The sequence below is a fragment of the Scyliorhinus canicula genome, chromosome 4 (genome assembly GCF_902713615.1).
Source record: "Scyliorhinus canicula chromosome 4, sScyCan1.1, whole genome shotgun sequence".
NCBI lineage: Eukaryota > Metazoa > Chordata > Chondrichthyes > Carcharhiniformes > Scyliorhinidae > Scyliorhinus > Scyliorhinus canicula.
In genome coordinates this window covers 74,037,107-74,054,189 of record NC_052149.1, presented here as the reverse complement: position 1 = coordinate 74,054,189, position 17,083 = coordinate 74,037,107, and the positions used below count along the sequence as shown (strand labels likewise).

The following is a 17,083-nucleotide window of genomic DNA, read 5'->3' as shown; positions in this document are numbered from 1 at the left end:
CTGTTTCCTGATTTTTGAAACCACAAGTGAAAGACGCCGTCGGTAATTGGTGGGCATCTGGCACCATCCACAATTTGGCCTCACGACCAATTCTCCATCCAATCGCCTTTCCCGACTGTGGCATTGGCCAACGGAGCATCCCACCCCATTACTTCTATGCTGTCTCCCCAGAATATAGGCCATTAACAATATCGGCTCCGGCTGGGGGGATGACTCAACCGTTTGGCCACACCCAAACCCTCACGACCGCCATCCGGAACAGGACAACACAGGGTCCACACCCTCAGGCCTCGAAGACAGGATTAGATGTGCTCCAGATCAAGATTCTAGAAACATGGCACACAATTCTTGAACTCAGCTGGGACCGTCTCCACCGCCTCATGTCTGGGCCGGCTCAGTAGCACTCCTCTCATGCTCCCCCTCTAGAACATAGAACATAGAACAGTACAGCACAGAACAGGCCCTTCGGCCCTCAATGTTGTGCCGAGCCATGATCACCCTACTCAAACCCACGTATCCACCCTATACCCGTAACCCAACAACCCCCCCCCTTTAACCTTACTTTTATTAGGACACGACGGGCAATTTAGCATGGCCAATCCACCTAACCCGCACATCTTTGGACTGTGGGAGGAAACCGGAGTACCCGGAGGAAACCCGCGCACACAGGGGGAGGACGTGCAGACTCCACACAGACAGTGACCCAGCCGGGAATCGAACCTGGGACCCTGGAGCTGTGAAGCATTTATGCTAACCACCATGCTACCCTGCTGCCCCCCTGCTACCCTGCTGCACCCTCTGTGTCTCTTGACTCCATCAGAATTGACAACAGGCCATGCACAGGAACTTGACCATACGAAGAGAGACTCCCACCAGGGACAGTGCTCTCTCTATCAAAAGAACCTCCTCATCCGCCTCCATTGACTCCATCTAAACATCCTGCAAGTGTTGGAGTTCAAACGTGACCAGCTGTACCTCAGAGCCGAGATCTTCAGCCAGAACAGCATCTTAACTGGCAACCATTATCCGTTGATGCACACCTCACCGTCAGGGCGGAATCTCACTCAAAAACAACTGTACCACTAAAGGGCACGGTCCTACCCAACTCCTTCCAGCCTCCACAACAAGTGTGGATTTAAACATTGTAACTTGATTCTATCATGCAGAAACACCGAACAACTATTCTGGGGACATAGTGTAAACTACGTAAACCAAGAAAAAACAAAAAATAAGATATGCAAAAGACAGATTAACACATCACATGACCCCCCCCCCCCCCCCCCCCCCCCACCCTTGCACTTCTTTTTGAACAAGGGTGTAACATTCGCAATTCTCCAGTCCTCTGGCACCACAAATGTGTCTGAGGAAGACTGGGAGGTTATCATTAGTGTCTCTGCAATTCCCACTTTCACTTACCTCAATACTCTTGGATGCATCTCATTGGTCCTGCCGCATTTTCAGTTTTAAGTAAAGATGGGTTTTCTAACATTTCTCCTTCTCAATTGTATATTCTTCTTGTGTATCCGTTACCTTCTTTCTCACCTCGGATTGGAGAGTATCTTCTTCCTTTATAAAGACAATGAAAAGTACTTGTTTAATATCTCCACTATTTCTCCTGCCTCCACATACAAGTCCTCTTTTTTTTATCCCTAATTTGCCTTATTCTTTTCTTTAGCCACCCTTACTATGTACATGCTTATGGAAGACTTTGTGGTTCTTTTTTGTTTTAGCTGCCAATCTCTTTTCATGCTTGCCCCTTGCTTGTCTTATTAATTTTTCACTTCCCTCTGATCCTTCTATATTCAGCCTGATTCTCCATTGTACTTTCTATTTGACATTTGTCATTTGCACACTTCTTTTTCCTCTTCACCTCTTTCTCTCTCATTATCCAGGGTAATCTGGATTTATTTGCCTGACCTTTCTCTTTCAAGGAAATATACCTTGACATTGCCTGTGATGTTTTTTGAAGGTGTCCCATTGTTCAGCCACCATCTTTTCTGCCTATATTTGATTCCGACTCACTTGACTCAGATGCATTCTCATCCCATCAAATTTAGCTTTCCCCCAATTTAATTATCCTTGCTCTGGATTGTTCCTTGTCCTTTTCCATGGCTAACCTATACCTTATGATATGACAGTCACTGTCCCCTAACTGTTCTCCCACTGATATGTGATCCACTTGGGTTAACTTATTCTCCAGTACCAGGTCCAACAGTGCCTGAGGAACTCTCACCCCTCTTGTTCCTTTGCACTATTCCTACCCCAGTCTATATTTGGATAATCAAGTCCCTCATTATAGAACATAGAATATAGAACATACAGTGCAGAAGGAGGCCATTCGGTTCATCGAGTCTGCACCGACCCACTTAAGCCCTCACTTCCACCCTATTCCATAATCCAATAACCCATCTAACCTTTATGAACACTAAGGGCAATTTAGCATGGCCAATCCATCTAGCCTGCACGTCTTTGTACTGTGGGAGGAAACCGGAACACCCGGAGGAAACCCACTCTGACACGGGGAGAACGTGCCGACTGCACAGACAGTTATCCAGCAGGGAATCGAACTAGGGACCCTGGCGCTGTGAAGCCACAGTGCTAGCCACTTGTGCTACCGTGCTGCCCGTATAATTACTCTATCATTCTTGCACCTCTCTGCCATTTCTTTGCAAATTTGTTTCTCTGCATCCCTTCAACTAGTTGCTGGTCTATATCCTACTTCAATCAATGTTATTGCACCATTTTCATTCCTTACCTTTAGCCATAGAAATTCCACCCCTCTGGAGAATCTTTTCTCTCAGTATTCTAATGCTGGATCTAGTTCTGGGGCAAATGCAGCATGTTTCAATGGGAGAGCATTTATAAACAGTGACCATAATATCATCCAGTTTAGAATAGTTATGGAAAAGAGCAAGGAATAATAAGTGGACGAATATGTCAATGGAGCAGGGCTGATTTGGATACAGAAGAGACATAGTACCATTATAGAGAAAGGAAGGGCACCTGAAACTAGAGCTCTCAATAACTAAAAACATAGAGGTCAAAATGAGATATGAAAAGGAAGCTTATGGCAATTGTAAGAATCATAATACAATAGTGAATCAAGCTGAATATAGAAAGTACAGAGAAGATCTAAAAAGAAATGAGGGGCAGAGAGAGAATATGAGTATAGTGACCAAAGCGAAAAGAAACACAAATATATGTTACAAACACACAAATAGCAAAACATAGTCAAAAGTGGGGTGAGGCTGATAAGGGATCAAATAGAAGATATTCCTATGGAGGCAGAGTTGCTAAATAAATATTTTGCAATGTCTCTTTCTCCAGTCAATGGATGCAACGTTGTAGTAAAGGAGGAGGCTATAGACAACATTTTTTTGTATTGGCTTCTTTACTCCTTACCAGTTGATATGTCCCCATTAATGTATTAACCAATTCCTTCACTGATTGTTACCTTTCTGGTTTTAAATCTGTTTGTTTCGCACATCATCAGTATTTATATTTCAATTAATGAATTTATGATGTTCATAAAAAGTTGTTAATAATTGGAAGCCGGGTTAGCTATTGTGCGTCATTCCTATTGATTTAACTTTGGTCTTGGTGCCCAACTGATGGCCCTGCAGAATCCAATGTTTGTCTTTGTTATGAATCAACTCCCAGCCATGATAATCTCAACCTTCACATGTCTATGTCCTGTCTACTTCTGTTGTCTCTTTTCCCCCCACTGTGAATGTCTATCTATCTCTATATTGTCCTGTCAATGATCAATAATATGTAATAAATGCACCAAAATGTATAATTGCTACTACTACTGCTATTAATAACAAAATGTAAATTTCTACTATAAATGAACTAAACCACATGCCAGATTTTCTTACACTTTATTGTGATTCACAAGTTATTTCCCTTAAAATATTCCAACTTAAAGGAGGTGCAGTCTTTATGAAAAAGTATTTGGTAACACGTATTTACATGATATATATTTTTTTGTTTTATATAGGGGTGGCACAGTGGCACAGTGGGTAGTACTGCTGCCTCACAGTGCCAGGGATCCGGGTTCAATTCCCACCTTGGGTGACTGTTGAGTTTGCACTTTCTATCCCTGTCTGAGTGGGTTTCCTCGGGTGCACCAGTTTCCTCTCACAGATGTGCAGGTTAGGTGGATTGGACCTGCTAATATTGCCCCTTAGGGTGAGGTTACAGGGTGGGGTAGGTCTTTCAAAGCGTTGGTGCAGACTCCATGGGTTGAATGACCTCATTCTGTACTGAAGGGATTCTATGATTCTATTTCTAACAAGAGTTGTAGCCTAAATTGTGAACAATCCTGCTTAATTAAATATCTGCTTATTAGATCAGCACATAAATCTGACAAAGGAACCTTGAGATCTTTCGAAAAATCAGTTTTCTTTACATTTAGATTTTGAAAGATCGATTTGTTACACCAAGAAGAATGCCTAATCCAACTCTCTGCAAAGAGCAATTCTACTTAAGTCGAGTTCTTCATTTATATATCTAAAACTTTTCGAATATTGATCCTATCCAATTTATCTAAACTTATCGAATATTGATCTTAGCCACCTTCTCAGCCCTGTCATTTTTCCTCAATGATTCACTTATTTCTTTCTGCCTGTTACTGACTCAGCTCCGATCCCTGTCCTGCCAAGGTCCATGTCTCCGAGCCGTACATGTCTTCTTTTGTTTGTGCCCACCTTCCTTCCCACATGTGTTCGACTCACGCAATTGCTCACTTCTTGGCCCTTCAGACCTTTGAGACTGTCTCTGTCAGTGGCCACCACCTCCCTCTATTACTCAGTCAATACCCATTCCCCCGTCCTCGTCAACATGGAGCTGTTATGTATTTCTCTGCTGTCCCTGCCACAGTGTCTGCAACGAGATCCTCAGAGAGGAGCAGCAGCAGCCACGTGTGAACAAACGTCAGTGAATAAGCAGCCGGGCTCCAGCCAGCTTCTTACGGGCTTTGCGTGGCAGATCTATTGCAGTGAGGTAAGAGTAAAAGCTGGGTCCTTCAGCCAGCTGGGTGCTTTCCCAATCGGCTGTTACCGAGCCCGGCTGACTCTTGCAGAACGGTACACACTCCCCAGTGACAGGACAGAGATGGGCTCTGCAGGAAGAGAGACGCCAGGCATTGTGCTGTTTGGAGAGTGACTCTTCCAACGACCTTTTAATCCTTATTGACAGAAGTTGTGACTTGAGCTTGGGCATCGGACAGTAAATGTGAGTTTGAGAAACTTTCCGATGTGCCGCGCTTAGTTTTGTAAAGTTATTCTCCGGAAGGGAGCGGGGAAAATCTGTTCAAATGTGCGGAAAAACAATTTCAGGAATGTTTGATGGAAAGGTGGGGCTTGATAGTTAGACTTGTTCTGAAACCAATTTGTGGTCTTTGAGTTTATTGAAACATGTTCCATTTTCTATCCCAACATTCTGTTCTACTTTCTGTCTGCACCGGGAAGAATTGTACATGCTGACACATTGCTGTTGTTTACAGCACAGTGTTTGATATTGTGGTGCACGGAAGTGAAAGTTGATGCAGCAAACATCCCTTTATTATTTTCTTAAAGGTGGGAAGGAGCCAAAGCAACTGCGTACCACATCAGCGTAATTGTGCCAGTTTCGCCATTGTATGTTTGCAAATAGAAGTGATGCCAAATACTTTTTCATAAAGATTGCGCCCCCTTTAAGGGAACTAACTTGAGAATCTGCTCAAAGAGTCGGGAAATCTGGCGTGTGGTTTTAATTTACTTGGAGCTGAAACTTACATTTTGGTGCATTTTTTTTACACAGCAACTTTTCATCGCAAGTAATAGATCACTGAACGCAAATGAAACGGAGCGAAATTGCTCGACTAGTGTAGTTCATGGAGAAAGCGCGGACTTGGAAAAGTAGTCTAAGTTTCCAAACCACTTCCAAAAACAAATAATTGCTGATAACTTTAGTTTCATGTTGGTGGTTTTGGGTATCGACCCTGAAGCCCCGGGAACATGACCAATTCAAGCGTGGTCAAACAGGTTAATCTAACCGTTTGCAATTCCTTCTGATGTCTGGCAGGGGCAGGTGATAAGAGCTGGGAGCCATGTGATGAAAAGCAAATTGGAGTCTTTCCCATGACTATTCATAGGTCTGGACTGCAACATGCATGTAAAAGTGCATGTTGCCATAGCAACCTAGACTGGAGGGGAGGGGGGGGGGGGCAGTCGGCTGGCGGGCTCTGTGGATCAAATATGGTGCCAATACGGGTTTGATCCCTGTTTTGGCTGGGATAGATTCAGGATCTGCCTCCTTGCTCTACCAGTGCTGGAGTTGGGTGGCGCAGTGGTTTGCACTTTTGCCTCTCAATGCCAGAGACCTAGGTCGATTCTGGCCTTGGGTGAATGTGGAGTTTGCATTTTATCCTTGTGTCTGCAAGGGTTTCCTCTGGGTGCTCTGGTTTCCTCCCACAGTCCAAAGATGTGCAGGTGAGATGGATTGGCCATGCTAAATTGCCCCTTGGTGTCCAAAGATGTTCAGGTTAGGTGGGGCTACAGGGATAAGGCGGAGGAATGGGCCGAGGTAGAGGACTCTATCAAAGGGTCAGTGCAAACCTGATGGGCCGAAATACCTCCTTCTGCACTGTCGGGATTCTATGGTTTTATGGTTCTATTCTTTGGGATGCTGTGGGTCGGACCTGCCGTTGGGCACACAACTGACTGAAAAAGAATGTAGTCAACACTGTGAAATTGGTCCTGATCATTGTTGTCTATTTGGGAGAAAGAGTAAGGTTAGGGTTAGCATCAGTAAAATTAGCAGTCACATTGATAGCTGGTGATTTGCAAGTGTCCAGGGCACCACCTGAAACTGTTGTTCAGCATCTTGGATCTGAAAATCGTGATCCTGATGCTGATTTCATGACCCTGCTGTTCAATTCAGCCTTAGCTGGGCAGACCATGGGCTGCGTGCTTCCTCAGTTATTCCAGATGTCTAGAAGTCTACCTAATGGTCCAAAAAGGGACTGATGAAGTTGACCGACAAAATGCTAAGTAATTTGTTCCTGTGCTGTGGAGTGACTGTTGACCAACTCCATCGTTCCCAGGCCAAAACATAGTACTTGGTTCCAAGCTGGTCTGGAATATACTTTATAGGGTGAGCTGGGGAATGTTCCTTTTGAAAACAAGACATATTCCATTGTGGTTAATTTTAAACATCCATTTTATAAATCTTAGCTTATTTTCCTTTGCATTGCTCCGGTTACAAAAATCTGAATGAGATTTGGATTTTCAAAAGACTCACCAGACTATAGCTTCCCCAAAAGCCACCTGAATGGTTACTTTTCCACCTCCAATCCTTTCTCCATCCTGGACATGCTCCAACTCCTTCAGCCTGAGTTTACATAGGCATTTACCTTCTTCAATTTCACCTATCTGAAAGGGGCACTCTTAGCTTCTAGCTATCTCAGTTAATGCTGCCATTCTTCAATTAATCGTTAATTCTTGCTTCTTAATTTTCGATTCATGTTTTCCATCGCGTGGATAATCTACAAAATGGACCTTCTATTTTCAAATGTTCTAAAAGTAAAGGTCTGTAACCTTTTTTCATTCAAAGCTGTACATTGTCACTTTTGCCATGTTTCCTCATTAATATGTCTCACGGTTTTAAAACGAATTAGGCTGCTCCTGTTAGGTTTCTTGTAGCTATGGTAAGGAATGAGAAATAGTGAGTGGGACATTGGTTATTTCATGAATGGCATTTTTAGTTTATGAATGGTTTGGAAACCAATATTTAAAACATCTGACAATTGATTGCTGAATATTTAGTGACCAAGATACAAGAAGGTGTAAATAGAACTGCTTTAATCAGTGCGCAGGGACATGGATTTTATATGCTTCAAAATTCAAGTAATTGAAAAATAAAAACAAGTAATGAAGTTCCATTGATTTCAGCAGAATCAATAATGAACAGTGTAGGTTACTTAATTTCAAAATTTGAATGAATGCTTCTGAATGATTTAGCAGTTCATGTAGATCACCCAATGTAGATCACGGTTTGACTCAACTGATGCATCCATGATCATAGCTTTATATTTCAGGGAAAAAACATCTGGAATTCAAAGTCTAATGATGACCATGAAACCATTGTTGATTGTCGCAAAAAGTCTAACTGGTTCACTAATGTCCTTTAGGGACGGAAACCTGCCGTCCTTACCTGGTCTGACCTACATGTGACTCCAGACCCACAGCAATGTGGTTGACGGCTAAAATGCCCTTTCAAATGGACTAGCCCTAGCAAGCCACTCAGTCATAGTCAACCATTACAAAGGACACAGAAAGGAATGAAACCAGATAGACCACCCAGCATCGGCCTGGGCATCGAACATGACAATGACACCTCATTTTAATGTATGCCAGATGTTGCTCCTGGCATAGGCTCCTACACTCTTCTGGCCCTGTTTACCCTGCAAAGTCCTCCTTATTAACATCTGGGGGCTTGTACCAAAATTGGGAGAGCTGTCTCACAAACAAGGCGAGCAACAGCCTGACTTGGTTATGTGTTCTCCCCGTACCTGCGGTTTCCTCCCACAAGTCCTGAAAGATGTTCGTTTCGTTTTTAATTTACAAGATGTGTTTGTTGGGTGAATTGGATGTTTTGAATTCTTTCTCAGTGTACCCAAACAGGCGCCGGAATGTGGCGACTAGGTAACTTCATTGCAGCATTAATCTATGCCGACTTACGACACTAATTAAGATTATTATTATTATTATGCACAGAATCATAATTTACGGTAATCTCCAAGACACCACCATCATCATAATTCCTAGGTACGTCCTGACTCACCGGCAGGGCAGACCCAACATATGTGGCGGACAGTGTTATTCAGATAGGAGGGTATTGTCCTCTGAGTCCTCAATATCGATTCGGGATCCCAGGAAATTTCATGACATCAGGTCAAACATGGACAAGGAAACCTCCTGCTGATTACCACGTATCGACCCCCCCCCCCCCCCCCCCCCCCTCTCAGCTGATGAGTCAGTACTCCTCCATGTTGAACACCACTTGGAGGAAGCACTGAGGGTGGCAAGGGCACAGAATATGCTCTGGGAAGGAGACTTCAATGTCCATCAACAAGAATAACTTGGTAGTACCACGGCAGACTGAGCTCGCTGGGTCCTAAAAGACATAGCTCCTAGTCTGGGACTGCAGCAAGTGATAGGACAACGTACTTAATTTCATCCTCACCAATCTGCCTGCTGCAGATGCATCTGTCCATGACAGTATCATTAGGTGTGACCACCGCACAGTCCTTGTGGAGACCAAGTTGTGACTTCACATTGAGGATACCTACATTGTGTTGTATGGCACTACCACCGTGCTAAATGGGACAAACTTCGATTATATCTAGCAACTCAAGACTGAGCATCCATGAGGCATTGTGGGCCATCAGCAGCAGCAGAACTGTACTCAACCACAATCTGCAACCTCATGGCCTGACATATCCCGCATTCTACCATTACTATCAAGCCAGGGGATCAGCCCCAGTTCAATGAAGAGTGTAGGAGTGCATGCCGGGAGCAACACCGAGCATACATTAAAATGAGATGTCAACCTGGTGAAGCTATAAACACAGGACTATGTGCGTGCCAAACAGCATTAGCAGCAAGCAATAGACAGAGCTAGCAATTCCACAACCAATGGATCAGATCTAAGCTCTGTAGTCCTGCCACACCAGCTGTGAATGGTGGTGGATAGTTAAACAACTCACTGGAGGAGGAGGCTCCACAATATTCCCATCCTCAATGGTGGAGGAACCCAGAATATCTGTGCAAAAAGGTAAGACATTTGCAACAATCGTCAGCCAGACATGCATCTCAGCCTCCTCCTGAGGTCTGCAGAATCTTCAACCAATTTGATTCACTCCACATGATATCAAGAAATGGCTGAAGGCACTGGATGCTGCAAAGGCTAAGGGCCCTGGTAATAGTCCAGCAATAGCCCTGAAGACTTGTGCTCCAGAACTTTCCCCACCCCAAGCCAAGTTCCAGTACAGCTACAACACTGGCACCTACCCAGAAATGTAGAAAATTGTCCAAGTAAGTCCTGTACACAAGAAACAGGATAAATCCAACCTGACAAATACTGTCCCATTTAGCACGGTGGTAGTGCCATACAACACAATGTAGGTATCCTCAATGTGATGTCACAACTTGGTCTCCACAAGGACTGTGCGGTGGTCACACCTAATGATACTGTCATGGACAGGTGCATCTGCAGCAGGCAGATTGGTGAGGATGAAATCAAGTACGTTGTCCTATCACTTCATCATCAGCAAAGTGATTAAAGGAGTCATTTACAGTCTATCAGGTGGTACTTGCTCTGCAATAACCTACTCATGATCGCTAAGCTTGATTTCCGCCAGGATCACTCAGCTCCTGACACAAGAAGCTCAACGTCACGCAGGAGAAGCAGCCCATTTGATTGCTCACTCTTCCACAAACATTCAATCCCTCCACCACTGATGAACAGTGGCAGACACGTGCACCATCTACAAGATGCTCTGCAGTAACTCACCAAGGTTCCTTAGACAGTTCTTTCCAAACCCATGACCACTGCCATCTAGAAGGACAAGGCACCTGGGAACACCACCACCTGGAGATTCCCCTCCAAGTCACTCATCACCCTGACTTGGAAATATATTGCCGCTCCTCAACTGTCACTGGATCAAAATCCTAGAACTCCTTCCCTAATAGCACAGTGGTTATACCTACAACATATAACATAGAACATAGAACGATACAGCGCAGTACAGGCCCTTCGGCCCTCGATGTTGCACCGACATGGAAAAAAAAACTAAAGGCCATCTAACCTACACTATGCCCTTATCATCCATATGCTTATCCAATAAATTTTTAAATGCCCTCAATGTTGGCGAGTTCACTACTGTTGCAGGTAGGGCATTCCACGGCCTCACCACTCTTTGCGTAAAAAACCCACCTCTGACCTCTGTCCTATATCTATTACCCCTCAATTTAAGGCTATGTCCCCTCGTGCTAGCCACCTCCATCCGCGGGAGAAGGCTCTCGCTGTCCACCCTATCTAACCCTCTGATCATTTTGTATGCCTCTATTAAGTCACCTCGTAACCTTCTTCTCTCTAACGAAAACAACCTCAAGTCCATCAGCCTTTCCTCATAAGATTTTCCCTCCATACCAGGCAACTTCCTGGTAAATCTCCTCTGCACCCGTTCCAAAGCTTCCACGTCCTTCCTATAATGAGGCGACCAGAACTGTACGCAATACTCCAAATGCGGCCGTACCAGAGTTTGGTACAACTGCAACATGACCTCATGGCTCCGGAACTCAATCCCTCTACCAATAAAGGCCAACACACCATAGGCCTTCTTCACAACCCTATCAACCTGGGTGGCAACTTTCAGGGATCTATGTACATGGACACCGAGATCCCTCTGCTCATCCACACTACCAAGAATTTTACCATTAGCCAAATATTCCGCATTCCTGTTATTCTTTCCAAAGTGAATCACCTCACACTTCTCCACATTAAACTCCATTTGCCACCTCTCAGCCCAGCTCTGCAGCTTATCTATGTCCCTCTGTAACCTGCAACATCCTTCCGCACTGTCTACAACTCCACCGACTTTAGTGTCGTCTGCAAATTTACTCACCCATCCTTCTGCGCCCTCCTCTAGGTCATTTATAAAAATGACAAACAGCAACGGCCCCAGAACAGATCCTTGTGGTACGCCACTCGTAACTGAACTCCATTCTGAACATTTCCCATCAACTACCACTCTCTGTCTTCTTTCAACTAGCCAATTTCTGATCCACATCTCTAAATCACCCTCAATCCCCAGCCTCCGTATTTTCTGCAATAGCCGACCGTGGGGAACCTTATCAAACGCTTTACTGAAATCCATATACACCACATCAACTGCTCTACCCTCGTCTACCTGTTCAGTCACCTTCTCAAAGAACTCGATAAGGTTTCTGAGGCATGACCTACCCTTCACAAAACCATGCTGACTATCCCTAATCATATTATTCCTATCTAGATGATTATAAATCGTATCTTTTATAATCCTCTCCAAGACTTTACCCACCACAGACGTTAGGCTCACCGGCCTATAGTTACCGGGGTTATCTCTACTCCCCTTCTTGAACAAAGGGACCACATTTGCTATCCTCCAGTCCTCTGGCACTATTCCTGTAGCCAATGATGACCTAAAAATCAAAGCCAAATGCTCAGCAATCTCTTCCCTGGCTTCCCAGAGAATCCTAGGATAAATCCCATCCGGCCCCGGGGACTTATCTATTTTCACCTTGTCCAGAATTGCCAACACTTCTTCCCTACGCACCTCAATGCCATCTATTCTAATAGCCTGGGTCTCAGCATTCTCCTCCACAATATTATCTTTTTCTTGAGTGAATACTGACGAAAAGTATTCATTTAGTATCTCGCTTATCTCCTCAGCCTCCACACACAACTTCCCACCACTGTCCTTGACTGGCCCTACTCTTACCCTAGTCATTCTTTTATTCCTGACATACCTATAGAAAGCTTTTGGGTTTTCCTTGATCCTACCTGCCAAAGACTTCTCATGTCCCCTCCTTGCTCGTCTCAGCTCTCTCTTTAGATCCTTCCTCGCTTCCTTGTAACTATCAAGCGCCCCAACTGAAACTTCACACCTCATCTTCACATAGGCCTCCTTCTTCCACTTAACAAGAGATTCCACTTCTTTGGTAAACCACGGTTCCCTCGCTCGACCCCTTCCTCCCTGCCTGACTGGTACGTACTTATCAAGAACATGCAATAGCTGTTCCTTGAACAAGCTCCACATATCCAGTGTGCCCAACCCTTGCAGCCTACTTCTCCAACCAACACATCCTAAGTCATGTCTAATGGCATCATAATTGCCCTTCCCCCAGCTATAACTCTTGCTCTGCGGGGTATACTTATCCCTTTCCATCACTAACGTAAAGGTCACCGAATTGTGGTCACTGTCTCCAAAGTGTTCACCTACCTCCAGATCTAACACCTGGCCTGGTTCATTACCCAAAACCAAATCCAAAGTGGCCTCACCTCTTGTTGGCCTGTCAACATATTGTGTCAGAAAACCCTCCTGCACACATTGTACAAAGAACGACCCATCCAATGTACTCGAACTATATCTTTTCCAGTCAATATTAGGAAAGTTAAAGTCTCCCATAACAACTACCCTGTTACTTTCGCTCTTTTCCAGAATCATCTTCGCCATCCTTTCCTCTACATCTCTAGAACTATTAGGTGGCCTATAGAAAACTCCCAACAGGGTGACCTCTCCTTTCCTGTTTCTAACCTCAGCCCATACTACCTCGGAAGAAGAGTCCCCATCTTGCATCCTTTCTACCACCGTAATACTGTCCTTCACTAGCAGCGCCACACCTCCCCCTCTTTTGCCCCCTTCTCTGACCTTCCTAAAGCACCTAAACCCCGGAACCTGCAACAACCATTCCTGTCCCTGCTCTATCCATGTCTCTGAAATGGCCACAACATCCAAGTCCCAGGTACCAACCCATGCTGCCAGTTCCCCTACCTTATTTCGTATACTCCTGGCATTGAAATAGACACACTTCAAACCACAGACCTGAACACTGCCGCCCTCCTGCGAAGTCAAAACTGTGCTCCTGACCTCTCTACTCTCAATCTCTCGCACCCCAAAACTACAATCCAGGTTCCCATGCCCCTGCTGAATTAGTTTAAACCCCCCCAAAGAGTACTAACAAATCTCCCCCCCAGGATATTGGTGCCCCTCAGGTTCAGATGTAGACCATCCTGTCTATAGAGGTCCCACCTTCCCCAGAAAGAGCCCCAGTTATCCAGAAATCTGAATCCCTCCCGCCTGCACCATCCCTGTAGCCACGTGTTTAATTGCTCTCTCTCCCTATTCCTCATCTCACTATCACGTGGCACGGGCAACAACCCAGAGATAACAACTCTGTTTGTTCTCGCTCTGAGCTTCCATCCTAGCTCCCTAAAGGCCTGCCTGACATCCTTGTCCCCTTTCCTACCTATGTCGTTAGTGCCAATGTGGACTACGACTTGGGGCTGCTCCCCCTCCCCCTTAAGGACCCGGAAAACACGATCCGAGACATCACGTACCCTTGCACCTGGGAGGCAACATACCAAACGTGAGTCTCTCTCGCTCCCACAAAATCTCCTATCTGTGCCCCTGACTATTGAGTCCCCAATTACTAATGTTCTACTCCTTTCCCCCCTTCCCTTCTGAGCAACAGGGACAGACTCCGTGCCAGAGGCCCGTACCCCATGGACTGCTGCAGTTTAAGAGGCATCTCACCATCACTTTCTCGGGGAAACTAGCGATGGGAAATGAATGATGGCCCACGCAGCAGCGACCTCATCCCCAATGATTTTTTCAAAAAAGGTGCTTCTTGAATTTAACCTTGATTACCTTTGAACATGAATTACGGATTCCTATTTACTGAAGGCTCACAGCTTAACAAAAATGCATGTCTGAGTCATGCTAATTATACGGAAGATTGTGGAATATATCTGATCTTTAGATATGACAAGGTGCTTAGTGTTCCACAGTTCCACCCACTGCTTCTCCAAATTGTGAACTACAGGGTGATCTGTCTGCATATTTCAGTGCAGGAATATAGAAAATGAGAGATGAAGATCAGTCACTGACCCACGAGAGGTTAGGCAAACACATACCACGGATTCTTCACTGATACATTGCAGCAGAGTCAAATAAAACGTAACCATGGAGCTTCTTCCAGATATTAATCTGAAAAATTAACTCTAAGAGCAGGAGTTTCTTTTTACCTCTGAGTGTCTGCTAGATGGGCACTTGGAGGTGGCAGAGTTTAGAATGTGTGTGGCAAGGTACTACCGTAAGGCAACTATTTTTACTACTGGATGATTTATGATTGACTTAGCAGCCAAATAATTTGTGATTCAAAATGTGTTTGCAGCATCACGTGTTGTATGTGTAGCCATTTCACAATGAACTCAAAAGAAGCAACTGTGCGGTTTATTTTAGGTGATCTGTCTGAGTAGTGTAATGTTAGACGAGAATGTTTATCTCAGAATCGTCAGGTCAAAGTTAGTTTGACAGACTGACACACATGACTGTCTTGGATTATATTGGAAAGGGGATATTATTTGTTTTAGGAGTTTGACTGTCTAAATATATTTGGAGATTATTAGCACCCTTGAATCCAACTTAACAGGGCCTCCAGTGTGATATTGAGAAATAAGAAATGGGTTACAAAGCTGGGCAAAATACACTGTGAGCTGGTGTTCAAGCATTAACATTCGCAGAAGCCCTTGATAAATAAGTGTTAGAGTGAATATATCTGTAACACCAACTTCAAAGCATTTAAAAAATATTCATGAAGTATCATTTGACATCCGTCCCTTTGCTATTCCCAAGTAGGCAATGTAACATAGATAGTAATGCAATCATTTGTAAACAATGTGCACATTCAGAAAAGCACTCCTGTTGTGAAAAATTCATCTTTTGTCTGAATGGTTCATGAGTTGAAACTCAGCCTATTAAATCTGTCCAGATGTCAATGCATTAACCGGGTTAATGTAGACAGGCAGTCCCAGCTTCTGATCTCTGGGTAATGGCTAATTAGTTTGTGTCTCATTCTGCACGAGCAAAACCCATAAGAATATGCTGGGTGTGATTCTCCAAAAATATGACTAAGTGTCATTTTGGGTGGGTATGGGCGATTCCTGCCGGGTGTTTTGGCACAATCCAGGCCAGTATTCACCCATTCTTGGGATGCCATCCCCCGCTATGTAATGGCACTGGTCTTTTTTGGGTGGCCCAGTTTGGGGGAGGGGGGCGTCCCCTCCCCCTTCCCTTCCCCTCCCCCTCCCCCTTCCCCACCCCCTCCCTCACTCCTTCCCTCTCCCCCACCCCACTCAGTCATATTTCCTGCACCAAGGGTTTCTCCTGCTGGAACTCTTAAGTGCAGCAGGAGATCGGGATGTCATTTTTAAATGGTGCCCGATTTCTTGAACCCTGACGTGAACCCCGCAATGCCCCAACTCACCTATAAAGGGGTCCTCGGGGCCCTCTTGACCACCTCAAATGGGCATGATATCACAAACCTGATCCCCAGCACATGCATTATGCCAGCCTGGCACCCTGGCAGTGCCGCTATCAGCCTGGCAGTGCCACCTGGGTGCCTGTCTGGCAGTGCCAGGGTGCTACCCTGCCCAGAGGCTAACCGCCCAGGGACATCCGATCTCCTGGGAGACCCCCTGCCCAAGTGCACTTGCCTAAGGTCTCCGAGACGAAAGGGTTAGATCCCAAACCCTCGGGTAGATCAGGCGAGTGCATATTAGAGTGAGTCTGGCTGTTCACACTAATATGCAGATTTTCCAAATACAGATCCAGATGGAGACGTCGCACAAGATCCTATTAGGTCTCGTGAGGCATGGCAAGCTGGCTAAATCACAGAAGAGAACTCTCCTGGCATCTGCCGGACATGATCAGAATAAACTCAATTAAAAACCATGAGGATATATCAACATTGCATAAAGTTAAATGGCGATTACACAGTAACTGAAAGCGAAAAATAGAAAGTGTTTTGAGTGCATCAATTTTGCCAAGACGACCTATTTTTCTGTTTCAGATGCAGTGATTGCCAGCGGTTTACATTTTTAAAAATTCATGTTTCGAGTATTTTCCTTTCTACTTGTACATATTTCTTATTATATCTATTATGTTATTTACTTTTGAAGAATATATTATAATTTTAAATTTAATTTTATATTAATTGCAATATGAATTCACCCATCCTTTTTTACTTTCAGTTTCCCTATGTTTCTGAAATGATGATACTGTGGCTAATGACTGCAAATCTGTGTCTGGGTAAGTCCAAGGTTATGCTTCTTCTACTAGTATCTTCAACATATGGGTAATCACAAATTCCCCAAATAATATAAACAGCGATGGCAATGTGGAACTCAGTTTTGCTGGTGTTGATATCTGTGTCAATTTGTTGTTTAAGTGATTGTTACATTTATAATTGAATGCATTTCTTGGCAGTCTCTTAAG

General features: G+C 44.5%; 1 protein-coding gene across 1 annotated transcript in view; it reads left to right on the top strand.

Annotated features, from left to right (window-relative positions):
* Positions 1-4,842: 4,842 nt before the first annotated feature.
* lepr (leptin receptor) overlaps positions 4,843-17,083 on the top strand; it is a 158,093-nt gene continuing 145,852 nt past the window's right edge. Inside the window, exons 1-2 of the mRNA XM_038793503.1 lie at positions 4,843-5,004; positions 16,840-16,897. Coding sequence (XP_038649431.1) covers positions 4,843-5,004; positions 16,840-16,897 — 220 coding nt within the window. The remainder of the gene's footprint in view (positions 5,005-16,839; positions 16,898-17,083) is intronic.